At 45.5% G+C, this 14,318-nt stretch overlaps 1 protein-coding gene across 3 annotated transcripts in view; it reads right to left on the bottom strand.

Moving 5' to 3' along the window:
- The window catches only part of CNTNAP2 (contactin associated protein 2), a 1,959,883-nt gene that overhangs the window by 19,751 nt on the left and 1,925,814 nt on the right, over positions 1 to 14,318 (bottom strand). For all 3 annotated transcript variants that reach the window (XM_047694949.1, XM_047694948.1, XM_047694950.1), the window contains one exon: positions 9,949 to 10,188. In XM_047694949.1, the coding sequence (XP_047550905.1) occupies positions 9,949 to 10,188 (240 nt within the window). The remainder of the gene's footprint in view (positions 1 to 9,948; positions 10,189 to 14,318) is intronic.

Raw genomic sequence — 14,318 nt, 5'->3', positions numbered from 1 at the left:
GGGGGCTTGCCAGAAACACAGACTCTCAAGTCCCATCTCTGACCTACTGAATCTCATGACTTTCCCCAGGTGATTCGAAGCTCATTTAAGTCTGGATGACACTTGTTTGTTATCCCACTAGTTGGAGGGCAATGGACAAACCCAGTGTGGTGTGACCAGGGAGCACAAGACTCGACTCATGGTTTTGGCAGGGCTGAGTTCTTGTCTGGAGGCTCTACAGAAACGTCTGTTTCCAAGCTCATGCTTGTTGGCAGAACTCAGCCTTTGCGGTTGTGGGACTGAGGTCCTAGTTTCCTCTCCTAAATCCTGCCCACATTTCTTGCTGTGTGGCCCCTTTTGATGAAGCTGGTATAAGTTTAAAATCCAAATCTTCACCCCCACAAAAAAGGTAAAAGAATGCTACAAACCTAAGAATTACTAATGTAAAAAATGAACAAACAAAAGCCAAACCACTAAATATTTTAGTAAAATTACTTCAGTTATACCTTGAGAGGATGCCTCTCCATGATTAGATGTGGTTCACTCTAGGAATGAAAGCTCGGTCCACTCTTTGGAGATCTGTTGCTACACCTCAAACCATTACTTTATCACAGAAGAGAAAGAACTGGGTCATGTCCATAGATGTTGAAATACTGGATACTTTTTAGCACCTTTCCCTGATTAAGACTTACCAAAACAAGAATCCTTAAGATATCATATGCCTACAGGAATCCTTAAGCTATGTATACATGTAAGACATGTTATGTATGAGGAAGAATTCAAAGATGGTCCTTGGTGCACACATACCTTGTTCATTTATGTTAAATATTTGATCTGGGTGTTCCCATGAAGGATTTTGCTAATGTAATTAGGTGCCAAATTAGCTTATCCTAAGATAGGGAGGGTGTTTTGGTTTTTCTTTTTAATCGCTTTGCCAAAAAGAAGAAACAACTTGGAAATTTATCAGGAAATGTTTTAAAGTTAAATTCATATGAATTTTGTATGGAGGGGAAGACATGATAAATGGAAAGACATTCTCTTGCTGGACAGGTAAACATTATTTGTACAGATGTCAATTATCCTGCTATTAACTTACACATAAAATTCAATCTCAAAAGACAGTCTAGAGGATCCCAATGAAATGACCGCAATTCTAACATCACATGGGAGAAGTCAGTGTGCAAGGATAGGAAAATTTTGAAAAAGAGAATAAAAGGGAAACCAGCTTTATGAGATATTAAATGCTATTATAAAAGCTGAATCATTATCACAGCTTGCTATTGTCTCATGAAGAGTCAGATCAACGTCAGAGATCAGGGAGCCCAGAAGCAGATTTGAATATAAAGGATTCAAATATAAATTGTGAATATGATAAAGGTGCCGGAGAGGATGGAAGCCCAACAAGGAAACAGTGGGACTCCTGACTTACACCTTCCACCCAAACAAATTTTAAGTGGATTAAACCTGTAAATCTCACAGAGGTGCCTGGGTGACTCAGTCGGTCAACCCTTCGACTCTTGATTTTGTCTCAGGTCATGAACTCGGGGTCGTGGGATCGAGCCCCGCGTAGGGCTCCACACTCAGCGTGGAGTCTACTTGTCGCTCCCCTCCCCCCTGTACCCCTCCACATGCGCTGGCTCACACCCACTCTCTCAAATAAATAAATAAATCTTAAAAAATATGTAAATGTTGCAAATAAAGTCATTGGGAAGAAGTTGTGAAATAATTTTTAAAGTAATTTCTGAATGGAGAAGGCATGACCTAAAACCCAAAAGCCATGAAACACTTTATAATATACCCTGTAAATTTAAAAGTTTTTACATGGAAAGAACCCCATACATTCAAAAACTAGAGATCAGACTGGGAAAACATTCCAACACGTAACAAAATACTGACTTATCTAACATACAGAGAATCCTTGTAAGTCAAGTAGTAAATGACCAACAAACAAATAGGAAAGAATATAAATAATTCTTTGGTCAAAGAATGGAAACAGTCTATGGAAAAATGAAAATAAGTACTTGTTAACATATACAAAGAGATTTAATCTCCCTCACGATTAACGAAATCCAAATTAAAACAACGAAGTTTCATTTTTTCAAAGAACGTTATGATGTCCTACGTTGGTGAGTGCGTGGGGGAAAAAAGACACTCACACCTTCCTGGATTGGAAGTTCTAAATCTGTGGAGGGTGATCTAGGACAGCTATCAATTAAAAATGCATCCTCCAACCCAACAAAATCACGTGTTCAAAAGCCTGTCCTTATGGAAACAACAGATGGGAACAATGTCAATGACCATTTCATCACAAATCCATGACTCTGATCTTACACTTGACTGGGGCTTCCATAAATACGCTTGGACCTTCTACAGAAAAGGACGATTTGGCCCATTTGCAGGAAAAATACACATTAGAAAAGGGGGTGATAACTGTTTCTGCTCTTGAATAAATGTGTACTGTTTCGGTCACCAGAGGGAACAAAAAAAAACAATATAATAAAAAGATTAGGTATCAGAGACTGAATGCATTAATCATGCAATCTTAGCATAAGGATGAAAACAGGGATCTGCTCAGAAATAATTAAGATATAATTATAAGAGCTGGAACGATTATTCTAAGTGCTTGCAGGTGGTAAAGAAAACCAACTACCAGCTTGTAATAATGGAGGAAACTGAATAGATATGGAACTTTAAAATGTTCATTATATCCATGAAGATATAAAAATATTACCTTCAGATGGTGGAAAGGAAATTGGGAATATAGACAAGAAATCAAGTCATTAAAAATCATGGCAATAGAGGTAGGGGCGCCTTTGGAAATCAACTTGGTGTTTCCAGGGGTAAAGAACCTTGGAGGGGGGCAGCTTCAGTCTCCCGGCCGGGGCCTGGGGGGCTGTATTCTGGGATCTAAGAGGGGTGAGGCAGACACACTGAGTCATCCCCGGGACCACAGTCCATCTAGTTCCCGTTTATTTGGGAGCAGAACCACATTCCTAAGAGGGCCAGTTTTTCCATTGTTCTTCAAACCTGAGTGAATCCCCTGGACAAGTCTGGGTTCGGATTCCCTGGATTCCTGACAACCTGAGACCTTGGGTCTGGGGTGTGGGGGAGGACTAGTCTGTGTTAACTGTTTCCCGCTCTGCTCCATGCTTCGGGACTCTCCATGTCCTGCCTCTTCCTTCCAGGGGGCTGTGAGAGTTCTGGCCCGAAGGCTTTCATGATCAGATGTGGGTTTGTTTTAGGATGGGGACCCAGGGGCTCCCGGGGAGACTGGGTACTGGGAGTGTGGCTGCCAGCACCTTCTGGACACCTATTCCTTAGGACCTCTCTAGGGAGGGATGCACCTGTCACATACCGTGCACCTGTGCTGAGAATATAACCTGGAGGTACTAGGAATCCTGCAGGACAGTAACCACTCAATCCTTTTAACTAGAGGATCCCTCAGGCAATGAAATCTTACATCTTAAAGTGCCTTATCTATTGTAATCTATATTTTTAAAATTTATTTGAGAGCTGGTGGGGGGGAGAGGAGCAGAGGGAGAGGGAGAGAGAATTCCAAGCAGACTCCCTGCTGACTGTGGCGTCCGAGGCGGGGCTCAGTCCCACACCTGGAGATCACGACCTGAGCTAAAACCAAGAGCCAGACGCTTAACCAACTGAGGCACACAGGTGCCCCTCCATGTTAGTATTTTAAAAAAGATCCTAGGATGTGGCCTTTGGTCTGATGTATTTCATATCAAATATCATGAATGTGATGAAACATCAAAATGCTAATATGCACGCCTCATAAAACAGCTTGATGTACAGTTTGGAGTTGTTTCTTAGTGCAGAAATTTGTGGCATCGGACTCCTGGATTTATTTTTTTTCTGGTGTTTGTTTTGTTTTTGTATTTTACAGAATGTACATTGCCATTTGCAGTTGTCTTTCTGTTGGTAAATCCATGCCATTTTAAGGAGATAAGAGTCTCTGAATTTGACAAAGAGAAAAAAACAGCCCATAATCCTGAAAGGTAAATCAAAGCAATTGTCTGGTGCTCTGTGACCTTTAAATAAACTGGAACTTAGGGCTGGGGTTTGCTTTTTCTACCTTGTAACTGCTGTTCTAAAACTATTCTAATGACCAAAATGGTGTGCTTTAGAAAGAGGCTGTACCTGTTATCAAAGGGGGGAAAAACTCAGTGGAAAAAAGATTGACTGGATGTTTCTAATACCGCAGAGCTGGTTTAAATCAAATCAAATTCATTTGATCATTTTCCCCTCTAAAAAACATACTCTACCAGCCCCAGGCTAGGCCCTTGTGTTTGTGATGCTCCCATCATAACGTCCAGTGTTTCCCAAACTCCAATCATGCAGGGACCAGCTTCACCTTTTTTGCCAACTCCATGAAAAACCTAATGACCATTTATTTACTTATTTTCACTAAATTGATCCAATTTCTTTTTTAAATCACTGATTTTTTTTTTTTTTTTTATTAAAGAGTGAATGGCAAGGGTGGGAGAGGTGTTAAAGGCATGCCAGAACCCAAAGCAGACTTTCTCCTAGACAAGATTAGAAGGATTGAAAGAGAAGCAAACAGGAAATAACTTTATATTATGTAACACCATGTCTATTTTCTTCCCATAATGATCTGGTGACTCCCTATCAAGGCCACTATGTTGCAGTAGTCCAGAAGCCATACACTGCAATGCAAATGGCATCCCTTAGAGTTAGGCAGTGCACAGCCTGACCAACTGTAAATGTCTCTCACTTTGGGAAACAGTGACAGAGCCCATAAGGCTTTATAGAGGTAAAGAGTAGCTTAGTTGTAGTGTCATGGAAAAGAAAAAGGATCTGATCCCTCGAAGCCAGCATACCTTGGAACACACTTTTTGTCTTTATCCTTTGATATCATCTAATATAAAAGGAAGAAATGTGAGAGAACAAAAAGAACACAAGACCCAAGAGTGGCTGCCTTGAACCCTAATTTCCAGGTCTCTGCAAAGCAAATGTCCTGGTGTGAGTACGAAGGGAGTAGCCCTAGTCCATCACTAAGGTCCTTTTACTACTAAGGCCACAGGACTCCCCATTCTTCATAAATACACTTCCTTCCATTTTAAAGCTGTATCTTCCCCACCCCACTCCAAGATCCTTTCAAATTAAGTTTGCAGCTCATTCAAAAAATGGGAGAACAATGTGACATGCTCCGCAAACAGAGGCTCCTTCCTGGGTGCAACCACTTCTATAAGGATGCCCTTTCCTGAGAGCCCCCGAGTCTGGCCCCACACTGTGGATTTCTTGTTTGTTTGTTTTCAGTCTGTTTTTCTAGTTTTAAGCAGGCAGACTGGCTCAAGTTTAGATAAAACTTCTCTATCTGGGTGAGCTTCCTAACAGAATAAGTGGTCAGGGGAGCCCAACCTTTCGTAAGCCTACTGCTACGGCCTTTTAATTTGTGATTTTGCCATCAAAAGGCAAAAGGGTTTTTTTGTGGTTGTCGTTTTTGTTTTTTGTGTTATTGGGCTATTTAATTTTCTTATCTTCTGGTAACCTTACTTCAAAGGGCTTACCAAGGGGGCTGTTAAGAAGCTTCTGTCTTGGGGCGCCTGGGTGGCTCAGTGGGTTAAAGCCTCTGCTTTCGGCTCAGGTCATGATCCCAGGGTCCTGGGATCGAGCCCCGCATCGGGCTCTCTGCTCGGCAGGGAGCCTGCTTCCTCCTCTCTCTCTCTGCCTGCCTCTCTGCCTACTTGTGATCTCTATCTGTCAAATGAAATGAATAAAATCTTTAAAAAAAAAAAAAAGAAGCTTCTGTCTTATCTGATGAGTGATTCTCAGTCCTGACTACACACCAGAATCATCTGGGCAGGGATGACATCTATGAACACTTGCTTCTCCCGTCTGGGGGCTGTGCCTTCATCGGTCAGGAGTGAAGCTTAGGCATCAGGATTTTTCTAAGCTGACCTGGTAATTCAAAGGTGATCTGAGATCAAGACCTACTGCCCTCGATTGGGGTTTCCAACTTTTTTTTTTTTTTTAAAGATTTTTATTTATTTATTTGAGAGAGAGACAGTGAGAGGGAGCATGAGTGAGAAGGTCAGAGGGAGAAGCAGACTCCCCATGGAGCTGGGAGCCCGATGCGGGACTCGATCCCGGAACTCCGAGATCATGACCTGAGCCGAAGGCAGTCGTCCAACCAACTGAGCCACCCAGGCGTCCCGGGTTTCCAACTTTTAAGTGGATGTAAGTCACCTGCGGATCTTGCTACACTGTGGATGCTGGTTCGCTGCGGCGGAGGTAGGGGCCCGAGGGTCTGCCTTTCGGACAAGCTTCCAGAACCACACTTTCTAAGGCACCTGATCCATCGATCTCCTTCCAACTGTCCTTTTCTCAAAGCAGGACTCGTCAGTGCTCACCTCGTTCTTGTCCTGTCTGATCCCTACTCAGCCGCAGGAAACATGACTCACAGGCCCTGATGGGATGTGTGTGTGTCCTGTTGTTTTGTTTCTGAATGTCTGATGGCGAAGATTCTTGGTCTCTCTCCACATGAAAGATTATCTGAAAAAGGCAAGGGCTCCCCAAGAGTCGAGTGCACTTGCTCCTGTGGGGGTCTGCTTAGAACCCCAGAGCTGGTACGAAGACGATTTTAAGCTGAGGACATCTGGGTTCAACGGATGCAGAAAGAAATCTTTTTGGAACTTCCTTTGGCTGACTGAAAGCGGAAACCTGGGGAAATGAGACTGCCGTTCCCTCTTCTGGGCACTGTTCCTCCCAGGAAGGGGATGGAGCGTAAGCATACCAAGAGTGTAAGCTCTCTCCAGGAAACTTCTATGGCCTTGAAGACAGAAAGACCATTCACAGCTGCATGAACAAGCATTATCACACACTCGCTTAGCTCCTGTTTTTTTTTTTTTTTTCTTCTAAATCCTCTGTTCCTGCCATAGAGGCCCTTTCTCCTCATTCCCTTTTCTCTATTACATAAGGCATTTATTGAGCTACTTCTCCTGTAAGCTCCTGTATGCATAGGAATATTTTTTTTCCTCTTCATCTGCCTTTTATCAGGGTTTTTTTTTTTTTTTTTTTTCCAGATGGGGGAAGGGCAGAAGGTGAGACAGAGAGAGACAGAATCCCAAGCTGGGTGTGGAGCCTGACTTGGGGCTCAATCTCATGACCCTGAGATCATGACCTGAGCCAAAAGTGGAGTCAGATGCTTAAACAACTGAGCCACCCAGGTGCTCTTGCATTTTATCAGTTTAATTTGCAGGCCTCCGGAAGAGGAACATAAGAGAATAGAGGTAAGGTTCTTTCTCCCCAACACTGTTAAGTAACCTTCCCTTATCTTGGTCTTTCTCTGTTCCCTGTTCAGCCCTCCACCCCCATTCTCTCTCATTTTCTTAAAAGAAAAAAAAAAATCCAATCATGTTATCTAAATAAGCTTTCTGCCTCATAGTTCATAAGCTGTTTTCTGTCCCTTTATTAAAGTTCACGAGGCAGACACACATACTCCTTTATAAGCATTCCCCCCATATGGAAATGGCTGGAGAGGAGGTGGATGCAGCAGCTGGTCAACCCCAGGTCGACCCCTCCCCAAATCAAGTGTCAATTCTCTGCAAATGGATCTTATGGGGACAGTGCAACCATAATATCTGGGGTACAGATATTTGATTTAAACATTGAAGGGTACCTGGGCGGCTCAGTGGGTTTAAGCATCTTGCCTTTGGCTTAGGTCGTGATCTCAGGCTCCTGGGATCGAGCCCCGCCTCTTGCTCCCTGCTCAGCGGGGAGTCTGCTTCTCCCTCTCCCTCTGCCCCTTCCCCTGTACTCATGGTCTCTCTCAAATATATAAATAAAATCTTAAGAAACAAAACAAAACACTGAATAATCACAGAAATGATCCCTACGTACATTTTCACTCTATCAGTCACAAGAATGAAGCTGTCCCGTGTAAAGCATGATTAAAAAAAAAAAAAAAGAACCCAGATGTCTAGCCCTACAACTGTCTCTCTCAGACCATAAAGCAAATACTTTGCTAATTAAGGCCCAGTGGGTGTGAACATGCATTGGCCCAGAGTAGCATCTAGAGGCTTTTGAAACTGGTTTCCTGGCAGCCGCCGGAGACCACATACGCTCTCGGCCTCACGCAGGGAGAACGTGGAACAGCGTAAGAACTTCCGCTTCTCAAAGATGGCGGGTTGTCTTGGTCCACTCTGGCCTCTGGGGGAATTCATCTGTTCCTTTGTAGCCCTGACATGTGTCTCTTCTCGGCTTCCATCTTCCCTCCTACTTTTCTACTTTCGGCATCAGGAACACTTTCCTTTGTTCAAGGCAGCCCATGCGGAGAAGCCGGCCCACTGTGTAATCCTAACAACACTCATGAAAGAGAATTCTTTCTAAGTACGCTTGGCACACAGCAGCCCTCATCATGTTCTAGGAATGCATGTGTGAGGAACAAAGAGGACTGTTTAGTCTGTAAATTGGCTCTTCTGACAATGGGGCAATTTTGGTTCTCTCGAAGCTTTGTAAAGCTTTGTAGCACAAATCCTGGCAAGCAGTCACAATGACCAGCGCTGTCCCAGAGCTGATCAGCTCTGAGGACGGGCTGCCGTGTGTGGAAGGCAACCAGATGCACGACGGTCTCATGGTGCACTGTGATGAGTCAGAAGCTAGGCTGGGGGAGAACTTGGGACCTTGACTGGACATTGAAGCCACATGGCAACGCGTCTAACATCATAATAACTGTGCTGCTAATATTACTGCTGCTGAACTTTTTCAAAGCTTGCTACCTGCCTATAACCAGGCTGATGGCCTTTAGTATATCATCCCACATAGAATTCTGGGAACTGGGTCTTCTCGTCCCCTTTAAGAAAAAGATTTTATCTATTTCAGAGAGAGAGCACATGCATGAGCAGGGGGAGCGGTGGAGGGAGAGAAGGAAGCAGGTTCCCTGCTGAACAAGGAGCCCGATGTGGGACTCGATCCCAGGACCCTGAGATCAAGACCTGAGCTGAAGGTAGACCCTCAGCTATCCTCCTCCTGGGGTCGCCGTTAGCAACATCACAGGGAGACGCATGGACTGTTAGACTTAGAGGCCATGTAGAGATCACACCCTCCCCTCCACCTTAGGGGTGATAACGCAGAGGCTCGGAGAGGTCCCCCAACTGGCCCAAGGTCAGGCTGGCTCTCTGTCACGTCATGGGCACGCTGAGCTGCTCCCAGTTAATTTTGTAGCCAAGAGTCTCAGCCTTTCATTGTAGGCCTGTGCTTTCCAATCACATGTCTTACCACCTGCCGGAGAGACTGACTCCCCAGAGTCCTGTAAGCTTAAATGCACCTCGGAGAATCTGGAAGCCTATGGCATTATTCACGTACATACAGGGCAGGGAGAAGGAGTTCTGCGTTGCTTTGGGTACATCTTTCCTGGGGCGCTCAGTCGGTTTAGCATCCGAGTCTTGGTTTCAGCTCAGGTTCTGATCTTGGGATTGTAAGATTGAGACTCACACAGGACTGTGCTTACTGCAGAGCTGGCTTAGGTCTCTCTCTTCCTCTCCCTCTGCCCATCCTCTCCCCCTCAAATAAGTAATTAAATCTTAAAAAAACAAACCAACAAACAAAAAAACCTTTCCCCTGACAGTAGACCTGGGATGTGAGGCTGCAGCAAGTGTCATAAGGGCAACAGCGAACAAGTGATGGTCCGGGTTGTCCCAAAGTCACATCACAGACGTCCATTTAGGCATCTCCTGATTTTGCTTAAAGGAGGAAGAGTCAGCGGTTTCCATGTTCCTTACCTTTGCCTTACGTCCTTCTGGCTCCGAGCCAGGCTGAAGGGTTTTAACTTTTGAGCATGTGGTACGTGCTGAGCACTCCTGGGCTCACACGTTCCCTCTTGTCCTTAGTCCTCCAAAAGCCTAACACCCTTACCCGTCCTGTTGCTAAGCCCATTTTACAGACGATGAAACGGAGGTTTAAAGAAATAAAGGATCCTGGCCAACACGGCCTTACCTGAATCCAAGTGATCTAGGTGCCAGGGGTCGGTGGCGGACGACATGGGGGAGAGGGTCAGCGGGGAGGCTCCGCAGTTGGACTCCACCAGCTCACCCTGGATGTGCACGTGGGCTGAGGCGTTCGTCTGCCTCAAGGCTGCCTTGAGAGGCGCAATCTGGTTGAACTGGACCCTGGAGAGGCACCCAGTGAATCCCGGGGTGTTGTATTTGTGAATCTCTTGGTCGATCTTCCCTGTTTCTAAAAGATAAAAAAAGAGAGAATGAAAGTTTTCTCCCACTCACTGTATTCCGGCTGTAACATAGTCTCGTCTTCGAACGCCAACTCTCACTCCAGGTTTTAGTTTAAGATGTTTTATTCTCTCAGATGAAATATTAACGACTCGATAAGGCTGAGGGCTGGAGACTTTGCTGCAAACAAACCTCCATGTTACTAGAGAACGTGTGGGGTGAGGAGAATACGACTCTATTTGTTACAATAAAACGCACACTTACAAAGACCTTCCCAACACCCACGGTATTGCTGAAACCAACCACATTCACTGGCTTCTGATTGATCTTTCTCCTTCTCTTTTCCCTCTTACACATATTGAACAAGGGCCCCTCCTGGTAAATTATGGTTCCGTGTTGTACCTCATTCTTACTGTCTTCTTCAGAATTCTTTATTTAAAAAAAAGAAGAGAGAGAGAGTTCCATAGCCTATAACGACGCATTTCCCTTCTTCAGCAGCCAACCCCTGTGCAAGTCTGAGGTTTGCAGAATCCCAGCGAGGATCTGCTGGATGTTCTGGAAGTCAGGAAACCGTCCCAACTCAATCGCAAATACACCTGCGCGTGGAAGAATCGTGGCCTCCCCCCAGTCCGTGAGTGCGACGTTTCCTGAACTAAACTTCAGATCCAGAGAATCTGAATAGAGGCATCGCTAGTGCACTGTTTCAATTAATAGAACCACGCACCGTCTTAGCAGTTAGCTCAGTAAAAGCGGGTGTCTTTTGGCCCTCTGTCCTGAGTTTTACAATCTACGCAGCAGAAATGAAGGTCGAAGGAGTCCTCGACCTTTCTGGCGGGCGGTTCTCACAAGTGCGGTTCCTGTACCAGCAGCATCAGCGCCACCTGGGAACTTGTGAGAAGGCGGGGGGCGGGGGTTGGCAGTCTCTGCTTCCACAAGCCCTCCAGGTGACTCTGGGGCCCGCTGAGGCTTGCGAACCGGGGCACAGGCACGGATCCTGCAGCAAATGGCCCTTCAGAGAAGAGCACAGCAGCCGTGTTCTGGACGGGAGATGATGCCAATGACGGCTGTCTTCTGACACGAAGACTGTCTTTTAAAACCAAGGACAGGGCGCCTGGGTGGCTCAGCGGGTTAAGCCTCTGCCTTTGGCTAGGGTCAGGGTCTCAGGGACCTGGGATCGAGTCCTGCATCGGGCTCTCTGCTCAGCAGGGAGACTGCTTCCCCCGCTCTCTCTGCCTGCCTCTCTGCCTACTTGTGATCTCCGTGTGTCAAATGGATAAAGAAAATCTTAAAAAAAAAAAACAAAACACCAAGGACAAGGGGAACCTGGGTGACTCAGTCAGTTAAGCATCTGCCTTCAGCTCATTTCATGACCCCAGGGTCTGGGAATGAGTCCTGTGTTGGGCTCCCTGCTCAGCAGGGAGTCTGCTTCTCCCTCTCACTCTGCCTCTCCCCCCACTTGGGCTCTTTCTCTCTATCTCGCTCTAATAAATAATTAAATCTTTAAAAAAGTGCCAAAGACAAGGATGTGAGATATTTACCCTTCCACTTGAACTGTGAAAAACACAGACTTTGGGAAACAGAAGGCTACTTACTTTAAAATTTGAAATCCAAGCAGATGATGTTTCTTACTAGGGAAAGAACTCAGGTGAAGTTATTCTATAAAAATTTACTCCCCATTAAGGAAAGAATAAATCAGTAGAGAAGGGAGCTTTCGGGCCTTGGGGGCAGAAGTGGGTGTGTTAATTATTCATCATAGTAAAGAATCAGTTCAGTGACTGACCTGTACTAGCCCGATGTGAATTTTGGCAAACAAAAGAGATGGGCAGCAGGGAATGGTAATGCTGGGGATTCCAACTGGGGCTTACTCAGCCAAGTACAGAAAGAAATTTTAATTAAACATTCTTCATAGTTTTCCCCCTTAATAAATTTCAGTCTGTGACCTTGAGCTAGAGCATGGTCCAATTAGGATGGGGAAGCAGAATGCACTTGTGACTGCACAAAACATCCCACAGTCACAATGTCTCCTTGATGGCCAGGAAGAGGCTCTGGTCCCACTGACTCCTCGCGGGCTGTTCTCCTCTTTCTCCTCCCCTTCCTCCTCAATAATGGCTGGATTATTGAATGAATGAATTCACTGATTCATTGAAGGAATGCATACAGATCAATGATTCGTTCTCTGTCTCCTGGTCTCTTATCGGAATTCCTTGTTCTTGGTTCACCAACTTGCCTTCCATGAGAAGAGTTGGTACAGTTGGTTTCTGTCCCCTCCTTCCGGTGATCTGCCTTCCTTTGAGACACCTCAGGGTGCTCCGTCCCCGGAGACTCAGGGTGAACTCTTTGTTGCCAGGGTGGGAAGGGAGACCTCAGCTCCTGGCTTTCCCAAGCTCCTATCTGGCTCACATCTGTGGTCGAGGAACCAAAACAAGCGGCTTCTTGGGGTCAGGAGACTGGGAACAACCTCAGCTCCATCTACTGCTTCTCATCCATAAATGGAGAATTCTTTTTAGCCTGTCCAGCCTTGGAGTAGGGCTCATGAAGAATTTTGGGGCTGGGAGCTACTGCCATCTGGTGGGACTTCAACTCAGCTCAGTTCACTACAATTGAATCAATTCAATTCAATTCAATTCAATTCAATTCAATTCAATTCAATTCAGTGCATGTACTCACTGCCTGGCAGCAGTAGCAGGAAGATGGAGATAAATACAGAAATTTACCCGAAGTAGCTCACAGCCTAGCTGGGGAAGCAAGCTTGCAAACAACCTAGTACAAACGTTGTGCAATGACAACAGTTAACGTTTACTGGACCTTTAAAACTAGATGCTTTATACAAATTAGACATTTAGTACCCAGAACAACCCTACGGGAAAGGGAGCATTATTATCCCTATGGAATGTATGGGGAAACTGGGGCTTATGGTTTCCACCCCTTGGCTAGTGAGGCCGGCCTGACTGGCGCCAGAGCCCCTGGAACACTGTGATTTTTCCGAGCTGAGAGACAAACCATGTATTCAGAGAGATGATCAGAGTCTATGGTAAACCTGGGGAGCAAGTTTGTGGGGTTCTGGAGAGCAGCTTAGGAGAGGTGGTTTTTTGTTCTGTTTTGTTTGGTGGTAAGGACACTTTTAACATAAAATCTACCCTCCTAACACAATGATTAAGCATATGATACAATATTGCTAATTCAAGGCACAGGGCTGTGTAGCAGATCTCTAATACTCCACTAGCCTAAGTGAAAACTGTGTCCTCTGACCGATATCCCGCAGCCCTGGCAGCCGTGGTTCTACTCTATGCTTCTGTGAGTTCGACTAGTTTCCATTCCTGATGTAAGTGGGACCATGTAGTTCTTCCGCATCCGGCTCATTTCACTCGGCATCATGTCCTCCAAGTTCATCCAGGCTGCAGCACGTGGCAGGAGTCCCTTCTTCTGAAGAGTAATTCTCCATCGTGTGGATGGACGTTCAGCTTGTTTGCAAGTTTTTGTGGTCGTGAATCATGCTGTGATGAACATGGAGTGCACATCTCTCTTCGAGATCCCGATTTCAGCTCTTTCGGGTCTATACACATCTGGGAATGAGACTGAATCACACGGTCTTTCTAATTTTAATTTTGGGGGTGGGGGGAATTTTCCACACGGTTTTCCATAGTGGCTGGACCCATCTCCACTCCCACCAACTTCTCCGCCTCTTCACCAATACTTAGGTCGTGTAGAACTAGGTCTTGAGAGTAAAAGCAAAGAGAACCCCAGGTTGACTTTGTTATGAGGTCATGTTATGAGGTTATGTTCTGGGGCTGGTGGGCGTCTGATGGGGTCAGAGATCAGGGCCAGATTGGGAAGAGCCTTGAATGCCACGTTAAGATGTTTGTATTTAAGGAGGAAACTCAAAGATGTTGCAGCTTCAGGGAAGTGTGTTAGAAAGATAATTCTAGTGGCAGCATAGCACCTGCTCTGTGCAAGTGGTCACCCGAGCTACCCCCATCCAACCCCTCACCCCCGCCGGCCCCTGTAATCTCCCTGAGCTAAGACAGGCACACGGCTTTCTGACCTTTACATAGGGCAAGCTTCCCTATCACACATGTGATAATGAAATGAACAGTTTCAAAGCCATATCTATCTGAGGGTTCCCCGTTTAACGTGGGATCC

The sequence above is a fragment of the Lutra lutra genome, chromosome 11 (assembly GCF_902655055.1).
Source record: "Lutra lutra chromosome 11, mLutLut1.2, whole genome shotgun sequence".
Classification (NCBI taxonomy): Eukaryota; Metazoa; Chordata; class Mammalia; order Carnivora; family Mustelidae; genus Lutra; species Lutra lutra.
The sequence above is the reverse complement of the archived record's forward strand: the minus strand, read 5'-3'. Positions and strand labels throughout refer to the sequence as shown.